At 34.3% G+C, this 20,091-nt stretch overlaps 3 protein-coding genes, 1 long non-coding RNA gene and 1 other non-coding gene across 6 annotated transcripts; 2 read left to right on the top strand and 3 right to left on the bottom strand.

The window, feature by feature from the left end:
* Positions 1 to 955: 955 nt before the first annotated feature.
* On the top strand, positions 956 to 7,792 carry LOC141668757 (uncharacterized). 2 transcript variants are annotated; one of them, XM_074475760.1, is made up of 10 exons: positions 956 to 1,072; positions 2,317 to 3,243; positions 3,918 to 4,232; positions 4,325 to 4,885; positions 4,991 to 5,051; positions 5,549 to 5,669; positions 6,020 to 6,139; positions 6,271 to 6,448; positions 6,692 to 6,751; positions 7,242 to 7,792. In XM_074475760.1, the coding sequence occupies exons 1-10, from the start codon at positions 1,057 to 1,059 to the stop codon at positions 7,790 to 7,792; spliced, it is 2,910 nt and encodes a 969-aa protein (XP_074331861.1). In that variant the 5' UTR covers positions 956 to 1,056. The 2 variants fall into 2 exon arrangements, with proteins under 2 accessions (XP_074331861.1, XP_074331862.1); XM_074475761.1 differs by lacking the exon at positions 6,692 to 6,751.
* On the top strand, positions 3,575 to 3,648 carry TRNAV-CAC (transfer RNA valine (anticodon CAC)). Its single transcript has one exon. It is a non-coding gene; the product is annotated as a tRNA-Val (tRNA).
* Positions 7,749 to 8,885, bottom strand: LOC141668758 (uncharacterized). Its single transcript, XR_012553185.1, has 2 exons — positions 8,399 to 8,885; positions 7,749 to 8,289 (listed from the first exon to the last, which is right to left on the bottom strand). It is a non-coding gene; the product is annotated as an uncharacterized LOC141668758 (long non-coding RNA).
* A 153-nt stretch (positions 8,886 to 9,038) lies between these two features.
* Positions 9,039 to 12,894, bottom strand: LOC141664030 (protein MAINTENANCE OF PSII UNDER HIGH LIGHT 1). Its single transcript, XM_074469893.1, has 3 exons — positions 12,603 to 12,894; positions 11,307 to 11,447; positions 9,039 to 9,602 (listed from the first exon to the last, which is right to left on the bottom strand). Exons 1-3 carry the CDS (start codon positions 12,786 to 12,788, stop codon positions 9,174 to 9,176), a joined length of 756 nt encoding a protein of 251 aa, XP_074325994.1. The 5' UTR covers positions 12,789 to 12,894; the 3' UTR covers positions 9,039 to 9,173.
* A 575-nt stretch (positions 12,895 to 13,469) lies between these two features.
* On the bottom strand, positions 13,470 to 19,501 carry LOC141664029 (uncharacterized). The gene is made up of 6 exons (XM_074469892.1): positions 19,265 to 19,501; positions 17,396 to 17,468; positions 17,232 to 17,325; positions 16,270 to 16,386; positions 16,053 to 16,110; positions 13,470 to 14,246 (listed from the first exon to the last, which is right to left on the bottom strand). Exons 1-6 carry the CDS (start codon positions 19,295 to 19,297, stop codon positions 13,767 to 13,769), a joined length of 855 nt encoding a protein of 284 aa, XP_074325993.1. The 5' UTR covers positions 19,298 to 19,501; the 3' UTR covers positions 13,470 to 13,766.
* Between the last annotated feature and the right edge of the window lie 590 nt (positions 19,502 to 20,091).

Genomic DNA, 20,091 nt, shown 5'->3' with positions numbered 1-20,091 from the left:
ATACTTTCATAAATTATTAAAATTTCTTTCTTCTTCTAAATAAAAATTTGATGTTTGAAGTTTAATAAAAAAAGGAAATTTAAAAAAAATTATGAAAATATAATTTATAATTCATCTTAAATGTATGTTGAATATTGAAAAAAAACTGTATAAAATTAAATGGGACGGAGAGTGTAATATATTTTATTTAATTTAGGATCTGTACTTATGATTTATTATAAAAAATTACTTTATTTTAAATTTAATGGTTATAATATATTTGTTTGAAGATGTAATGGTGAAATGATGTCTTGTTTTAATAATACATTTGACAAAAAATGTGACATAAAAATAATTCCATTTTCCTCGCAAATTACTTGCAAGTACGCAAATAATGCCATGGACATGAAAAGGTATAAAAAAGCCCAAGGAGGAAACAAATTAGAAGAATCCAAATTCCACGGCTAGAGTAAGTATAATGAGAGGGGCAAAATGGGTATAGTCATTACTTTAATTTGGCATCAAAATATGTTTTTTGGTGTTAAAATAAAAGTTACACTTTAATGCTAGTTTCATAACTAATTTCAAGTTTTAATAATTTTTTTAACTTCTACTTAATTTAATATTATTTTGATAGTTTAAAATTTACAAGACAATAATTATTTAATTTTTTCCATTCATTTTATAATAATAGATGATGTGAAAAGGATGTATATATATATCTTTGATTTTAAATATAGAATTAAAAAAATATATATGCATATTTGCATTTAAGTATAGAAAAATAATAAAAATACACAGCAACGGATATTGAAAAATAAATAAATATAACGACACAAAATAAAAGGAAGGGGGTGATAGAAAAAGAGGGATAGAAGGCGGGTAAATGCAGCAGCTTAAAAAGTAAGCTACGCGTATTGCTTGCTGCCAATATCTCGCCTCTGCTTTGGTTTAAAGCTACTCAGCGTTTATATAAACCCCCGTCCTCCCCTCCCCCACATCACATTATCCCTACATACCCCACAATATCCATTAATCTCTCTCTCTCTCACTCTCTCTCGTCTCGCTGATTCCACGATGTTTTCTTCTGCTCGTAAGTCTCTCTCTCTCTCTCGCTACATTATACTCAACTGATACACGCATGCATATTCTTGATTCTATCTTTATCGTGTCTTGCTATAATTTTTATGTTCCTATTCCTTCGTATTACACATGCAACATATAATTTTGTTCTGTATGCATGCTAATCTATTTTGAGTTCATGTGGATATATCTTTTTGTACTCGATCGTGCTTCTTTTTATTTTAAACCTTAATTACTATTTGACACAATTATTAAGATATAAGTTCTATGTTTTGATTCAACAAGCAAGCAATAATCGAATTTCTTGTTCCCCAACTTTAATCTCAATTATATCTGCCCAACAATTATGCATTATATTTTTAGTGTTTATAGAGCAGCCTCAACAAGGTTTTGTAATTTGGTCTTTGTCACAATTTACTTTCTGCAACACAATAATTAAGATGTTGGTTGTTGTTGTGTGCGCTAATCATCTATAATGTGCTTAATACTACTCGACTTTTTTAAGTTTGCTGCAGCAATCAAGTGTCGGTGTCCACAATGCCCATAAACATGTTAAATTCAGACTAATTTAAAAATCATCCTACGTCACTATCTACCTCAGGGACCGATCTTTAGAGTCTACTTTGTGCTTTTGCTTCCGGTCTGGATCGGCTCTATGAAGCTTCTAAACTTCACAAAATCTTTTTGCATGTTTTGTGATTGTTTTTTTTTTAATTTTACAGCAATACTTTAGGATTGATAGAGGAACATTCACTGTCTGACCCAATAGTTCTACTTATCTTTTTAAAACTGATCCTCCTGGCCGAGAAATAGAAGGATGGTCAAGAATTTAGTTTTATGCCCTTTACAGTGTTCCAAAAACAATGGATCAGCTCCGTTAATAAATATTTAGGTACTGGCACTTCTTTTTAGTGCCTGCATCAAGCAGTCGATGGCTTCAGTAGCACCTGATCTTGGTGTTCCTAACTTTCAGCAATATATTTTTTTAAAATTTATTTTTATACATCCATTCTGTACTTTAATGTCCCTGTATTAAAATAACTAGACGTATTCAGTTATGCTGCATGGAACACATAATAGTGGATAAGAATTACACTTATGCAATCTATACAGGTGATAAACTAAGTGTTGATTAATTTATGCTAGTGTATTGGAGATGGTTTTTTTCTGCTTGCGAGTCTTTGTTATTTTTAGATATTTCTGAACAATTGACAGTAATATTAAGAAAATATTGTACTTCTGTTTTCTTGACAGCTTCAATGAGTTCGTATACCAGTGGCTTTGGATCCCGAGTTGGATTTGGACAAAGGTTTGATCCAAATGTGTCATCTACTGGTTCATCTGGACCCCAATACACATTTGGCCAAGCTAGCAGTATTTTTGGGTCTGCTCCCAGTAGTGGTGGAACGTCAGCGGGCTTATTTGGAGGAAGCTCATTTGGCCAAAGCAGCAATATTTTTGGGTCTTCTCCCAATAACAGTGGAACATCAACAGGCATATTTGGAGGAAGCTCATTTGGCCAAAGCAATTTTTTTGGGTCTGCTCCTAATAATGGTGGAACTTCAACAGGTGTATTTGGGGGAAGCTCATTTGGCCAAAGTAGCAATCGTTTTGGGTCTACTCCCAATAGTGGTGGAACTTTAATGGGCGTATTCAGGCAAACAGGGTCTAGCAGTTCATTTGGTCAAAGTGGCAGTACTTTTAGTACTTTTGGATCTGTTCCCAATAATGGTGGAACATCAACAGGCGTATTCGGGCAAACACCATCTAGCATTCCATTTAGCCAATGTAGAAATATTTTTGGGTTTGTTTCCAATAATGGTGGAAAATCACTCGGCATTTTTGGGCAAACAGCATCTAGCGGCTCATTTGGCCAAAATAGCAATTTTTTTAGGTCTGTTCCTAGTAATGGTGGAACATCTGCGGGTGTATTTGGGCAAACAGCATCTAGCAGTTCATTTGGCCAAAAAAATAATATTTTTGGGTCTGTTCCCAGCAGTGGTGGAACATCAATGGGTTTATTAGGGACAGCCGTGTCTAGCACCCCATTTGGATTCCAAGTTAGTTCTGTCCCCGCTAGTGGTGGAACTTCAATGGGTGTATTGGGAGGAACTGTATCTCCCTTCTCTTCTGCGTCAATAGCAACTTCATCGTCTCCTATTTTATGGAGTTCTTCAACAGGTTTGGGTGCCCACCAGATTTTATTGTAATAACCATTTTTTTATGTTTAAGTTGCATAATGAAATACTTTATTGGACATGATACTTTGTGTTTTATGTTACTATAGTTTTTACATTCCTGAAATAAGTTGTTTGATCAGCATCTACTTAAAGAACTAAAGGATGATAATATTGTTCTCTTCTAAGAACTGCTTCATGTGCACCCATGTAGTGACCAAGTCAGACATGATTTATAAGAGGAAAAACTAGCGACTTTTGTACTGCATGTATGACCCCTACTTGATGCTCAAGGACACTATTAATACAACCCACTTAATTTACTAATAAAGATTGCGCTCTTAGTTCAGTTTGGTAGAACGTTGGCTTTCACAATGCCATGGCGTAGGTTCAAATCCTACAGAGCGTGATTTTGTTTATGTTTGTATAGCCATACAGTGCCCGGAGTTATTTTACATCTACTTTTATGTATATAGATTTGGCTTGTTTTTCCTGATCAGTTTTGATCTTTGAAATGTTATTTAGATTTTATGATATTTTTCTAAGCATGTCTGTTTAACATAACCGTGTCTGTTCTTTAATACCTATTTCTACCAATTTCTGTAGTAATACCATTTACTTTCTTGTTCTTCAGCTGCTAATCAGATTGGATCTTTTTATTTTTCCCAAATATGGTAGCATCTACCGCATTTTCTCAGGTTCCTGCCTCGATTACGTCAAGTTCGTCAGGGTTTGCTTCTGGTTGCATGACATCTACTGGCCAAGCAACTGTGCCATGGGATAAAAGCAGTTTATCTGGAGCTAATACATTTTCGTTTGGAACCCAGATGTTTGGTGAGAAACGAGGAAGTAAAGTAACATCTTATACTAAAACTACTAATTTGGATGATGGTGAACGAAAAATGATTGTGTCCATCTCTGCCATGCCTGCTTATAAAGATAATAGCCATGAAGAGTTGAAGTGGGAAGACCATCATCAGTTTAAATCTGGAGGTTTGTGTATATGGTTTTCGTATATTTTATTAATATTCTTTGGCACTGAGATAATTTTATTGAATTTCTCTTATTATCTTGCACCTTTTCAGGTGGAGCTGTTCCTGCCTGTGTACAGGCAAATGATTTCAGAAATCCTTTTTCTAGAGCTAATAGCACATTTCCGAGTCCTATGACTCCCTCTGTCTCATCCAATCCATTTCCAATAGCAGTGACACCCCCTTCAAGTAGACATCACTCATTTCCAAATCCATTTTCTACGACAGTGACAATCCCTTCTCTTGTACCTCCTTCAGCCCCATCCAATCCAGTTTACACAACAGTGACAACCCCTTCTCCTGATGCTACACAATCTTTTATAGCTCCCTTTAGCCCACTGATCAGTCCTAATCCATTTTTAAACAAGTCATGGAATGGGCCTTACACTTCAGAAACCCAACCTGTCTCCATACTTGAATCCAATGAATTTCCATTTACCTCTGGTCTACTGACCCCAACCACACCTCAATATCCCACAGTTAACTGCACCTCATCTTCATATCCGTGCAGTACTGTTGCAGCACCACTCACTGTATCTTTACCTTGTACGGCTTCTCTAGATACAGCTTCTTTGCCCGCTCCTTTTTGGCCATCACAAAGTAGTCTGATGGGAGGTAGATTTTCTACTAGTTCAACAAAGAACACCTTTTGGTCATACTATTTTCTGTTACGTGTGCAATGTTTGGTTTTATTTCTTATATGTTTATCTCATTCTGAAGGGTTAAGCTGCGGCTTTGATGCTTGCAAAGGAGTTGCCGGACGGTCTACTTTAATTCAGCCGTATGCCTCACTCAGATTTCTTTTTCTTCTTTGTTGAAGTGCGTTATGTCAATTTATTTTCTTATCCACTTGCTGAATTGCACTATATTTAAGCCAAGAGTATTCATTCTGTAGACTTTGTTATTACAACTTTCTAATATATATTGCATGTTTCATCTTATGTTTGTCTTTCTCGGGCTTCATTTATGTGTCTAATACATAACTGTGTTAATTAATCATATAATATACTTGATAACATTGATATTAATATGGTAAGTGTGTCATGTTTTAGTACTACAGATATACAAAGTTCTTCATAGGTAGTGAGTCATGATTCACTGTAAAAAAAAATTCCCATGTGTTTATATCATGAAGATTCCATGTTGTAAGACTTAAAATTATCAATCTAGGATCTCTGTGTGATTTCAGGAAAAAAAAACGTGTCCCCTCTTATAATTGATTTACATACTTGTTACAGTTATTAAGTTACAAGCTCCATTGACCATTTTTCATATCAGGTTGCCGTCTCAGAATACGGAGGTCAAGCAATCACCTATCCCTAGCCCTTTTAAAACACCATCTGCAGTTCCCCAGATGTTGACTGCACCACCAGTAAGATATGGCATTTCTAGTATACCTGTAAGTTCTTTGAACACTTTACCAGCATTATTTAATATAAAGCACTTTATGTTCAATAGTTACTAATATTATGCTCCCGTAATTATCTCCATCTGAGCAGCAATTGAGGGTGAGGACATATAGCTAGATTTTGGATTTGTATCAAGTTTAGACCATTGTATCAAGTTTATTTATGTGTGCACATGGCAAAATTATACGATCAACTGGCAATGAATGGAACTTGGGTTTAGTATAAGATACTGACAATGAGAATATATAGCAGAGATGAAACTGCAGTTATTTAACTTGTGAATCATAAGCTACCAAGGCCATTTTAGTATTAACTCTGCCTCTGCAACATTTTCCTGCAGGTCTGTGACAAGCCTGCTCCTGCAAGAAGCCCATCCTTGCTGAATATCAGGCACTCGTCATACCACAGACAAAGATGGCTGCCAATACAAAAATATAATCCTAAAATTGATGGTCCAAAGGTAACATCTATAAGACAAGTTAATATCAGGATCATTTAATTAAAATCTTATATTCTTTATCTTCCTTTCTCGTTAATGGATAGAATAATAACATATATATAATGTCTGTCAATTTGACAATGCATATTCAGGTGGCATTTTTCGATAATGCTCAAAAGACTCCTTCCACTGCCAGAAAGGAGGTTCCACTTCTGCCTAGGAGCAATCCAAGAGCTTATATTTCTGGTCTCTATGAAGAGTTGAATCCAAGGGTTAACTTCAATAAGACATCCTTTGAGAAGAATTCATCCACTAATACCTACGAAAATGGTAGGTGTTTGGTAAAATTCGTATATTGTATATTGACTTAAAAATATCTACTCTCCCTCACATATAGTCTAAAACAATAATTAGGAACTCAGAAGAATATATATCTAGAAACTTAATGGCTAATATTAAAAATGAAGCATCAAATCTTGGTAATAATCCTACTCTTTAAGGCTCAAGTAATTGTAAATTGTGTACTTGTATGTATAACGTCTTTTCTGTTAATTTTGTTCGATTTTGTTTAAGGTGAAGTGGAGTTGTCGTCTGAGCCTAATCAGATTAGTTCCTTAAATCAAGATAAAGATGGTAAGTCCATTGACAGAACATGTAAATCTCTGTAGTCATAGCTGATTAAGTTTTCTGTTTCTCCATGACAGAAATTAGAAGGGTCATTATACCTTTATAAGACACAAAAACTGAAAACTATATCTGCACTTTTTTATGAATTAGTTGTGTTGTGTGTCTAGAGATTATGAATTAGTAAAACATAATTTGAACAATTTATCTCGATTTTTCATCTGGTAAATTATGTCGTCTCTATTTTATTATTACGAAAGATCTTATCCCTCTCTCTTGTTTTGTTATTCTTGGCATAATAGTGCTAGTTATATTAATATTGAATACCCAGAAATTACTGACATTCTGTCATAATAATTTAATCGTCCTAGTTACATATTGAAACAACAAGAATAACATGATGGAATAATGTATTTTTATTGTAATATAGTTTGATGATTTTTCTTCAGCTACCATTTCATTATTATGCAATTATGTTGCTTCCATTGAACTGTTGCAGGAATTTCTAGTGAAACGGATGCTGCTGAACATAACTGTGACACCGATTCCGTTCGTGGCGATCATCCAATCAAAAAGGAAATTTCTTTAAATGTTTATCAGCTGATGCCGAAGCTCAAACACGGTGACTACTTCTTTGAGCCACGAGTGGAGGAATTGGCAATCAAAGAAAGCTATGAACCAGGGTTCTGCAGCCATGTGAAGGGTTTTGTTGTTGGGCGTAAGGGTTATGGGAGCATCAAGTTCTTAGAAGAGACAGATGTGCGGGAGTTTGATCTTGAATCTTACATAGAGTTCAGAAATCGCGAGGTAATTGTTTACATGGATGAAAGCAAGAAACCGCCAGTCGGGCAAGGCTTGAACAAAGCGGCAGAGATAACTCTATGCAACATAAAGGTTGTTGATAAAAAAACTGGGAAACAGTATGTAAACGGGCTAAATGTTGACAAGTTCAAAGAGAAGCTGATAAAGAAGACAGAAGAACAAGGTGCAGAGTTTGTGTCATATAATCCAGTTCAGGGGGAGTGGAAATTTAGAGTTAAGCATTTCTAGCTGTTCAGAGCTATTTGTATATATGCTTCTGTAATAGTAGTTCATATGGCTTCTAGTTAGCAGATTATGGTAGACGAAGAATTGTCTTTTTTGTGTGGGCAAATCATACTGATATGCTATTGATAGGCTTTTGTAAATTACCCATCAATTTTTTTATGATATGATTCTGGTTATATATTTACACAGAAGTCATCAAGGCATTGTTTATTGCAAGCAGTTTACCTGTGAGGTATGTTGTATAAGTAGAATAAATAAGCTTCAAACTAAAGGTGCCAAGGCAAGGTGATGTAGAAGAAAAATTTAGCATTAGAGTAGATATACATGACCATAGCCCATAGATGCAACTCTTGTTTTTCAGTTTTCTTTCTTTGCTGGTGCGACACTAATGATTTCTGCTCTTTTCCCTGCTTTCCTCACTTTAGAAGTCACCAACACTGGATCTACATCTCCTATGATTGTAACAATTTCGTTCGCGACACTTGCAGAGACATGATCCACTGCATGTACAATTCAGTCAACTTATAATTGATATTCCAGTAACACACACATAGAGACTACTTAGCTTCATTCTTATTCAAGAGAGAAATAGAGACAATTGAGCAGAACCTGAAAGTTTTGTAACTGCTTTCAAAACTTGAGTCCTGCATTTGAGGCACTTCATGTTTACTCTCAACTCTATTTTCTGCTCACAATCAAAATCACATTAATTCCGCAAACACAAAGTTTAAGTAATTAGTTCCAGGTCTTCAAAGAATGTGAAATCTGATTAGCAAAAAGAAATTAAGTATGCAGCACAGCTGAAAAGAATAAAAAAGTGCAAGTAAAATTCAAACCTTCATTTTTAGAGTATTTTGCAGCTCAATGTTGGAGATGAAATATATAAACATATTTGCATTTCGCAGAGATTTAACTATAGATGTTGTGATGGTGGCCAATTTGGGGAACAAGTATGTAATGGAGATGACGCCTTCTTTACATTATGTACTGTTTCGGAGTCGAAACAAAATTAATCTGCAAGTAGAATTTTTCACACTACCGCTGTATTTGGTGTTTCTTGGAAAGTTAAATAACCCTTTTTTTCTGGCTAAATCATGGAAATATAACTACCATGTCTTTGTTTCTGAACATTGGTATGATAGTTATGTATGGTAAAATTGGGGTAAGATGTATAGCTACTTGTTATGTGTGGTATGTTCCTTCGAGTTGAACAGTTTTAACAAACTTATCAGTATTCCAAGTGTGTAACTTTGTAGCATTTACAATCATAACATTATTCTCAGGTAAAAAGGATTATATGTTAATCACAACAATATAAATAATATTGTAACAAAACACAATCATCGTAATAACAATTTACTCATGGAACCAACAAGATAGGTGCCTAGGAAATGACGGAATCAAGACTCGGAGCATCCAACTGGTTTCCAATGGGAACTTCTACAGCTGTGTTTTCTTGGTCTGCAGGTGCAACCTGAACATCTAAAACTTCAGGCGCAGAGCTTTCTGGTTCTGTAGATGTTGAAACTTCGGGTTCTGCAGATGTTGAAATTTCGGTTTCTGCAGTGGCTGAAGCTTCCACTATTTCTGGGGGCTTCAACTTGTTAGCATAGTAACTGAGAGATGGTCCAGAGTAATCTGCTGCCTGAATCTGAGGTGGTGGGTTCTTCCCTATTTGAAGCAATACAGATGATGCTGCAGCCACTGCGATGAGAGCAAAGCCTGCTGCCACTGCTGCTGTGTTCTCTGCTCCATCAGCAGAAGAACCTGCAGTTCCTGAGCTGATTACACTTTCTGCTACATAAACTGCAGGCTGCATAACAATAATAGAGTTTACTGTTTAGTTGCTAGATTTGAATACAGAAGAGTACAACTTTGGCCACTGGTACAGTTCCTAATATGCACAAGTACGGTGTGATTAATAAATATAATCTCTCACACCATAATGGATCTAAGTAGGGGAAGTCTCCAAAAATTACGGAAGGACAGAGAAAGAGCCCATGGTTGCAAATGCTCCCTGTTGAAAAAGAAACATTTTTCTGGTTTTCAATTGAACCTACTTGAAACTTTGTTCAATCAGCTTAAAAATCTCATCTGTAAAATATGTACCGTGCCAATTATAGAATTAGGTACAACATGGGTTAATTTGTAAGTTGTGTGATCTTGTATGATATTTGTCCGCTTGGCTCCTACATCTGTATCGTTTATCTGATAACATGGTCGTCTAATAGACCTTTCAACAGTAACTAAAAAGAAAAAAGTTGGGATACAAGGCTACAAGCTAAAAACTCAATAGAGATAGTACTTCCACTCACGTAAACATACTGGTGGTCTTCATGAAAGAAGACAGGGGGCGCATAGCATTAAATCAATATTCTCTTGGTAAACAAGAGGTTGAGAGTTCGAGGGTCCAAGCCTTAGCAGGGGCATTTATGTGTTGGTATTTAAAATTTGTCCATTACTAGTAAAATAAAATGATAATTATACATGTGTTTGTGTATATTTATGTCTATAATCCTATGTACTATATTCATATAAGTATTAGATGTTAAAGAAAATACTGTTAGGAAGATTCAAGAACAATCTTAAGGCTGTCAGAACAGGGTAACTAGGGAAACTTTACCAAAACGGACTGTATATAGTCCTGTATCTCTAAAATGTTGTAGTACTTAATTAGCAAAAAATCCCGGTAATAGTAATTTGCAAATTTATCATTTTACTTTTCCGCATTAATACATGTTTTCTTTTCCCACATTATCACATGAGCAAGTCGGGGACGGTACGAAAAGAGCATGAAATGGATGGCTTAATTTTCGGAATTGTCTACAAACTTGAAAGATAAAAATGATAAAAATTGTGATGCAGTGCATGAATTTTCTGTTTGTGTACTGTATGCCTTTGCCTATTTATAATGAAGTGGTAGATGATTATAAGTTTGTCTAGTAAAAACTAAATAGTCAGAACCCTAATTCAAATGAAAGGTTTGTTAATCAAGGAAAGTGTCTCTGAAATATAAAAAAAACTTATGGAATATATATGTGTGTTAACAAACTATCATGTTTCTGAGAACCATTTCAGTTATCTGCTTAAATTATTTGAATTGCATAGGACTAACATGAAATAAAACTGAATATTTTACATTTACAGATTCCAAGTATGTGAGTTTTTAATAGAAAGGAGGGAGTAATATAATCTAGTGAGTTCTTTTACAGTTTTTTATCTGTGACATGTAGTTCTGTTTAGCTCTTTAAACTATTTTTCGGAAAAAAAAATGAGCTTAACTGCTCATCGCCACTTCTGAAAATGGGAGACAACCTAATTCATTTTTGACAAAATGTTTAAGAAACAGTCTTTCCTCTGTATATTAAAAAGTTTGAGTAAATAGTGAGGACTAGGGACGTCTACTTCTAAGTATGTTTTCAAAAACAAATAAGGACATGTAATTTGGGGAAGACATAGTAGCTATCATACCTAGTTAAAAAAATACAATGCAACTAAAGCGTATGAAACTACTAACCTCAACTGAATAAATATTAGTTTGTCCTGCAGTATCCTTCTCAACATACCCGGTCCAACCTCGCTCACGCTTGGTAGGTGGAAATGTTCCTTTAACTTTGGTCTTTTCTCCGGCCAACCATTCCATGCTCACTTTTCCTACCTGTTGTGACAAGCAGCAATACTCAGATTAGACGACTAGCTATAGTGTCATGCATCAACGAACTTGCTTGCTTTACTAAGCTAGTAAGGTGCTATATGTCTATTCAGTCTGATTAGGCATTGCTCAGAAACCATGGACTTTACTACTAACTAATTCTAGGTTTTATGGTTCATTCATGGCACTTGTGAACTCGCAAAAATACAGCATAATCGTGAACGGGATAAGAACCCCTCTTTCTCAACTCGAGTCATAAGTTCGGCGACGCCTTATGATAGCAAAGTGGTTCGCCACATTTTATTTTATTTTTTTCTGTACTAATTCAATCAGGCAGACAAGGACAAAATACTGATTTTTAGCTTGTCTGGTAAATGAATGTAAACAAAAATTCCAGCTTATGTTTACAAGAGGAACAAATAATACTTACCCAGACAGTCTATAATGCGGTCCTTTTTCAAGAATAATTATTAACTTGATTTTTGAAATTATAGTGAACAGGCCAATTTATATTCTTGGCCATGCGCATGCCTCAGTTTTTAACCAAAATAGATGACTCTTGTTTATGGTAAATTATGGAACAATCTAAACATTAAAACGTAAAAATATGGCCATCGAAACCTTTTAGGAACAAGAGGGCAAAAGAAAAGCAGAAACTTGGTACTGCTCTAAATTCATTATCTCAAATTTGGGTATCGGTTGGAACCTAAAATGATCCATTGGCTTATATAAGATTCTGCCATTGGCTTATATAATGATTCTGCAATTGACAATTTCCAAAGGAAAATAAAAATCCATTATGCATCTTCAGGCTTTGAAAAGTAGTGATTACTTGTTATTGCGTTGAAGAATTTAGTCTCAAAATCAAGATTCTTGGCCAGTTTGTGACATATATAGTATAAGTTTAATTATACTAGAAAACCAACTATCCCCAAATTAAGAGCTCGGAAACAATATTCTAAGCCATATTTCTTTTTCTTTACATTGAAGAGTTGATCAGGCAAGAACCATTCTTCAACCAACTCTCACTAAGGGTCTTATGCTTCGTAACACCAAAACATCATATTTATATGAAGAATCACAGTAATTTCATTGCAATAATAATAATTTAAAAAAAAAAGGACAGTACATAATAAAAAGAAAAGGGGTAAAGAAAGGGACCTCCTTGTCAGGGGCACATTCTTCAACATTGCAATCCTCTTGATCATCAGCAGAAGCTCTTATTCTAAAGCATCTAACTATATTTTGATTCTTCTTTTGATATTTGTTGTTGTTGTTGTTGTTCAACAACACCCTACTGCTTGATGAATAGCAACAACTATTTGCTGCTGATAATGCACTTGCCATTTCTATCTTTCTTTGATGCCTCCTATGTATAATATATGTGTTTCACTTTTTGATATGTTGTTAACTTGTATTGAGGATAGAATGTTAGAAACAAAGATTTTGTTACGTGTACACCTGTTTGCACATAATATATACCTCTCTTTTAAGATGTCTAATTTGTGGCTCTATTTTAACTGCTTCCTTTTTCTCTTTTTTTCCTTTTTTTTTCTGTTGGGTGTATGTCTATGGGCTCAAGTGTCTGGTTATACAATTTATAGCACCCGCTTCAAAGTAATCAGGTTTATAATAGTGATCTGGACCCGATTCCCTCAGCAAACAATGCTGGAGAAAAATTGGCAAACCCATTTTGAAGTAATCAATAGATTAATAACTCAAGATTCAGTGAAGTGGAGGAACCAGGCAACGGGGCTGAAGATCGACTTTATCAGCCTCAGAAGAAATGCTGTAATAATACATTGGATTGGTGATCAGAATCTAGATCAACTAGAGAATTAGGCATTCCCATTCATTTCGAGACATAATTGAGGGTAATTATTATTGCCGTAAACCCCTGATTAGTGATTTTAATTTGATTGTCGGATGTAAATCATGTTTGTTGCACAGAGTAAATTGACGTTAATTAGCTAATCTACCTGGCTACAAATAAATGACATCTACCAATGTAAACAAAAGGATTCACACTGTACAGAAACATCTAACCCTGACAATATAATTTCATAATTTCCTAATGTTAACAAAGTGCCTTCTCCAAGGACACCACTTCTAGAACTTGCGGTACATGTAGAGAGATACAACTAAGATAAAATCATTTTGATTAATAGATACAGGAAGACATGTTAATCCTAAAACAGAGTAGGCATCTCCTGCGCTAAATTCTGCTTTTAACTGTCACGGCCCTAATGATAAATTGAATTTAGACAAGCTTGACTTGTTTCAACTTTCAACTACTTTTCATCTAAGCTTTTCCTTGTTTCGGTTTTAACCTTCTTCGTCATAATCTTCATCGTCATCATCCATCCTTGAATTCAGCTGCACAAGATGAGCAGGGTCAATAGCTATCCTATCCACCTCAGAAAGAGGCCATCCAGGATACTCATCTTCGCTTTTAGGCACTGCTGGCTTCGCAGAAACCGGAGAGCCGGGTGCCTCAGACGGAGTTTTATCTACTGCATTTTCATCCAGATCAGCATTCAAGTCAAAGTTCCGCAAAGCTGGATTGGAACCATTATTGATGTTGATACTATCTTTTGTCAACTCCTTTAACTCTGTGCCATCATCGACAGCCCCAGTTGGCGCTGCTGGTACCAAACTCTGGTTATTGTTGCAGGACTCAGAATCAAACTCCACTTGAGATGCCTCTTTATCTGAGGCTGATCGAGAGCCTCGGCCTCTACCTCGGCCTCTTCCTCTTCCCCTGCCTCTTCCCTTGCTACTGCTGCTCACATGGCTCGCTTCATGCTGCAGAATATACATAGACTAACTATAAAAAAAATACCAGATAAAATTTTCGCATAATATTGAGAGGAACCAGGAAAGTTACACGAATGGTTAGAAAAGGCACAAAACACAACTATACAACATGTGTTACAGAAATTTTGCAACTTATAAAGCATTTCAAATGATATGCACGGGGACTTGTGGAGCAGCTTAACCAATGTAAATTAGCAATTTCAGTCCAGGCAAACAGGAACTAACTGATCAGGAACATGCGCAGCCTCAATGTATATTCAGCAGAAGACGCTTGCCACCATAAAATACATGTGTGTGTATATATGAGAGAATAGGGAACCTGAAATCTATCTCAGACTTATTACCTCGTACATACAATTCAATTGATCTCGTTTTGACATTTATAGTCAAAGTCTCCTCTTTCTAATTTCGATTATCTGTTTTATATTACTTCTTTTCTTTACATCACTTTATCCCGCCCTAAAACCAAGACAACTAATCTCTGCTACTCAAGTGGAGCAAAAGATCAATCTTTTTACTTATCCACATGTTCTATATTCCATCTCCGTATTTCCGAATGCTTACACCTTCGCTTTTGTTCTTAAATCTCTTCTTATATTAGTGGCATAATTAAAGGGACATGCGCTGCCCATATTGTTAAATTAGGTAATTTTTGTGTTTGATCTTTAAATTTCGTTCTTAAATTTCTATGGCTCTTGTGATAATATGAAGATGTGTGAGTATTTGATATTGTTTCATAGTCTGTAATTAAATTCTATATGAAAAACTAGGAGATTTTAAGAGGGCTTATTGCTTTTGACAGATGCAATTCGCAAAATTTATGGTGTTTATGCATACAAACACATGATTATATCTATAGGAACGAGGATATAAAAACGGAAAGACAATGAAAGTAGTATGTTAAACGACGTAGTATAAATGTTATCTCAAGAAAGGAGCCTGAGTCCTGACATACATCTTAGGTTCCCTCTTCTCAATTATGATCCAATAAATAGCGCATTATCTTATGGTTGAAAAAACTAGCACAAATTTTTCACGACTTCCACAGTTTTATCTAGTATTGTCTTTCAACATTTTGACAAAAACCCATTCTTATAAATAATATTGGTATATTCAATTATGCTCTATGAATTATTTGGATAACACACTCGTGCCCCGCCAAAAAGAACCTGGTTCCATTACTGATAGAGATTTTGTAAATATTTAACATTTCAAAGCCAGAACAAAAGCTGACTTCTCTATTTTTTTTCTATTCTATCTACGACCTTGCTTACAAAGGTGTTCATAACCTAATAACGCAGGTATCAGGAGTAAGATTGAAATTCCAACTTTTTCATAGGTAGAGAGGATATACAATTAAAAAAAGCTATATGAAGCCACACCATGTGATATGGTCACGGCTTCATTATTATACACTCAACAAGGGGATTTTTTTACATTACCAATTAAAAGTAACTTCGCGATGGGTCAACAGCAAGGAATACTGTAGAAGAAACATTTAAGTTCTAAATTAAAATAAAATGCCAGTAAATATTAGCATATGAGAAAAGAAACAGATAAGTATATTTATGAACTACCCTAAAACAAGTCAGCAAACCAACGCTCTTAAATATTTGAACAGATATAACCACAATACAACCAGTGCATAATAAAAAAATGATAGAAGATGTCAGCTTTGGGTTGGTGACTTCAAATGCCAATCCGCAAAAAAGAACTTCTACTGAATTCTAATGGATTAACATTATAATAATCTTTGCCGATCATATAGAAAGATTAAAAATATATGCAGCTTACCATCCTGTTCTTCTTTAATTCTTCATCACTATCATTGGCTTCTTCTGATGTAACTTTCCTGGAAGGACATAATTGAAATTGCATTTATTTCAACAGTTTCACAAAGATTATATAAATTGTGATCCCTTGACATAACCCAAAATTACAACCAACAGCAAGATAGCAGCAGTTAGCAGATAAACAAAAATTATTTAAACAGGAAAATTATGCCAGCTACCTTCTCTTTGTTACGTTTGCATCATCACCGCCAGCTTCAGAGTGTGTGTAATCAGGAACCTTACTGACAACTTCCTTCAGAAAATCAAATACGTTGTAGCTTTGCACACAATGTTTTCTGTATATGGCAACAGATTACATAAGCATTAGACATCAAACAAAAAGAAAGAATAAACAGAAAAAGACAACAGCAGCACAAGCATGTCAACAAATTATTTGATTTAGAAAGAATAAGGGTAATTTAGAAAGAATAAGGGTAATGAATGTATGTATTTAACATGGTAAGTAGAAAAAACACACACACAAATATAACTACACATGATAGGAGTGTTATGAGCATGTCACAGCGGAAGGTAGGATGTTATTGTTTTAAAAGTAGAAATCAACTAACATCTTCCTATGAGGTAGAAGCTTGCAGCTTGATCTTCAAAACTTATAGTACGTTGTTTACCTACATCATCTAAATGTGTGGAATATTATTGACAAGGGTGTTCTTTGGGAAATGAATTTTATAGAGAGCACATTAGGAAAGTACTAAGAAAATGGTTAAACTTCTGGAAAGGAGCAAGCTTAATAAAAAAGCAAACTTACTTCTACTACACTTAACATTGTTTTCACAATTTTTTTTAAATTTCTAGAAGTTGGGATCCTTTTTTTCCTTGATTATGATTAATTTGCTTATAGGAATCAGTTTTGTTTTGTGCACTGCATATGAAGTTTTTTCCTGGTGCAAATGCAATATATCCATTAGACTGACTGAACCAAATAACATCTGTAGGTATAAAAATTGAAGGGATGAACTATTTAGCGTTCACAAGCATATAAACAAGGTTACAAAGTGCACTGACAAAAGCAGACAGTAAGGACTTCATAGTTCTCATTCCTTTTCTAACATATAGGAGTCCTTGAAGGAAAAAAAATAAAAGGCAATGACACAAAAATGAGGTGACAAGCTTCACTTACAAGTGCAATGAGCTAACAGTTTTTGCTCCCTTCTGAAGGGTTATGTCATAAGTCCGATCACAAAGGTCTTGCAGAAACAATTCCAAAGCTTTGGCTGCAATAGTCTTCAGTCAATCTATGCAACATAAATTTTGGAAATCAAAAACAAGATAATATCTACTCACAAACTAATACGGGCACTGCCATGGCAATCTTCCCAACATCCTCATCAGCTTGCATAATTTTTTTAATACGAGCCTGCCAAAGAGAGTTTTATATGATATCCACAGCAAATATAAACTCTTTCATCAAAAACATAATATACTTTAATTAATTTAAATCATAACAGTAACACCTATAAAAAAAATTAACTCAAGTTTATCAGTTATCACAATAACAATTTATATCGAAAGATAATGTAATAACTGACATAATCGCTGAAGACTGGAGCTCAATGGTAAAATGTTAGCATTTGTATGCACAGTATCAGAGTAAATATTCTAAAGGCGTTCCAAGTCAGCATGTAGTTAGAGGGGCTTTGTCTGTGTTAAAAGATTCAAGTAGCCTATATTTATACCTATACCAACAGGTGTAGTAGAATATGAGTATACACCTGAGTCCTGAAACAACAAAATTATATATCACAATACTGCTTTTCACTCCCAGTCTTTTCATTCAATTCGAAATTGCAAAAACATTACCTGCAAAAATCTCACATTAATACCATCTATATTTCTCTATTATCATAATCTATATCAACACCATAACCTCCGCACGTTCCGATCATATAGAGTTTGATCCGCATTAAGCCTTTATGTGTGTAGCTTTTTTAGTAACATCCGTAAATTCAGCTGCAAAGTTCTGCTATATCTTTTAATTTAGTACATCCCGGCATCAATTTACACTTCATTGATATGTACTATCTTTGAGGTCCAAGATCTAACTAATCTCATTGATCTTACAAAAATCTCATACATATATACACGGATACACCATCACTTTGCAATCTCTCAACCTTACTGTACCACAAACTATTACCATTAACTTACGTTCCATACATTGTTTATACATTTCTATCATTCAATCTATCTATTCGCTATCGCACTCAGGCTCAGCTTCTAACGCTTCAAAAAAATATCAACAAAGATCATTACCCACGGTAGACATGACTAATCGCTCTGACTATCAATCTACCTATACTCCCTCTCGTTCAGTCTCGCACACAGCTTCTTAATGTTTCATGAGATGCTTTATCAAAGAAAGTAAACAAGCTTCATACATATAAAAGTAACGTTAAATAATAATCAACAGTATCCATATTAAAAATATAAAAGTAACGTTAGATAATAATCAACAGTATCCATATTAAAATAAGCCACAACTTACTTATAGCTCCTTCCAAATAACTAAATTCTATATAACAAAGTGATATACAGATATATCCGCGTAACTGTAAACGCCAACCCCAAAACAATTAATGTGCTATTGACTTCAAAACACCGTGGATTGGACATTAAATATAAACCTTACAAAAAAAAATCAGCAAATAAAATAATTAGGGCGTAAATGAGCCATAATCTACACCATAATCACTACAACCAAATACACACTAAATCTAAAGAGAATACATATTAACCACATCGTCATTCAGTATTTACAGATATAACATGACATGTAATTTGTCATGTAATATATCATAAACTAATTCTGAACAATATCTAACACTCCTATTCAACGTACCTAATCCAAAAACACAGTAACAATCAATACTAACACGACGCTGCACAAAATCACTTAACCGTAACATAAAACATATAGTTACAAGCAACAATTACAAACAGTTAACCTAATTAATAAGCAAAACTAACCTAACCACACAAACAAATTCAATTGTGACCTAATTATCACACACAAACAAATCAAAATAAAACAACCTAAAAGTTACACAATCAAACAACAAAAATCACAGAAACAAAATTGAAATCAATATACACAAAATTAATTACGACAATAAAATAAACAATCAAATATTTGAGTTAAAAAAAAGGACATACCGCGGGGAACCGAGTATCGAGCTTCTTCCTCATGGCGACAGATTTAACAGAAAAAGATTAAAATTAAATAAATATATGTGTGTAGCGGCTAGAAGAGAGATACAATCATGTAGTAATCATCGCAATCGTCGATTATGTATGTATATGTGTGTGTGTATAGGATAGAGAAAAATAGAAAACCCCCCTTGTTTTTTCAGATCCGAAACAGTGGACCAAGCTTTTGCTCGCACCGTATATTTGTTGCCTACGACTTTCATATTTACATTTTTAATATAATTATAACGAATATTAAAATAGAATTATAATTATTCTTATAATAATATAAAATACAGGATAAATCACCTGATCTGGAAAAAGGTGTGATTTTTATACATCAAAAAATATTATCCGTTCACTTGTATGTTGCAGACTGGAGCTTTGTTAATTGATATCATTTTTACTATTTTTTTCATTTGTACAAAATCAAACCAAACATACCTTGTATATCTCATTTAAAGCACCACGACCGTCCTACGCAACCATTTGATTATTCAACTGTTTACTTTTTATTATTTTGAAAGTGAGATAGCTTTAGAAAATTTGAAAATCAAATGTAATTTCTTTAAAATTTTAAAAAATATATATAAATTAAATTGCAAAAGAAAGACTTGAAAATTATTAGAAAAAAAATAAAATGCTACTATGACATTAGGGTTAACCACATCAACATAAAATGCAAAGAAAATAACTTTAGAGTTAAATCTAAATTTCTTATAGGATTAAAGGCCACATCTTACTTGAATTATAATTAAAATGATTGTATGTTGATCATATGTTGTTTATACTTA

The sequence above is a fragment of the Apium graveolens genome, chromosome 6 (assembly GCF_009905375.1).
Source record: "Apium graveolens cultivar Ventura chromosome 6, ASM990537v1, whole genome shotgun sequence".
NCBI lineage: Eukaryota > Viridiplantae > Streptophyta > Magnoliopsida > Apiales > Apiaceae > Apium > Apium graveolens.
This window is presented reverse-complemented; position numbering and strand designations above follow the sequence as displayed.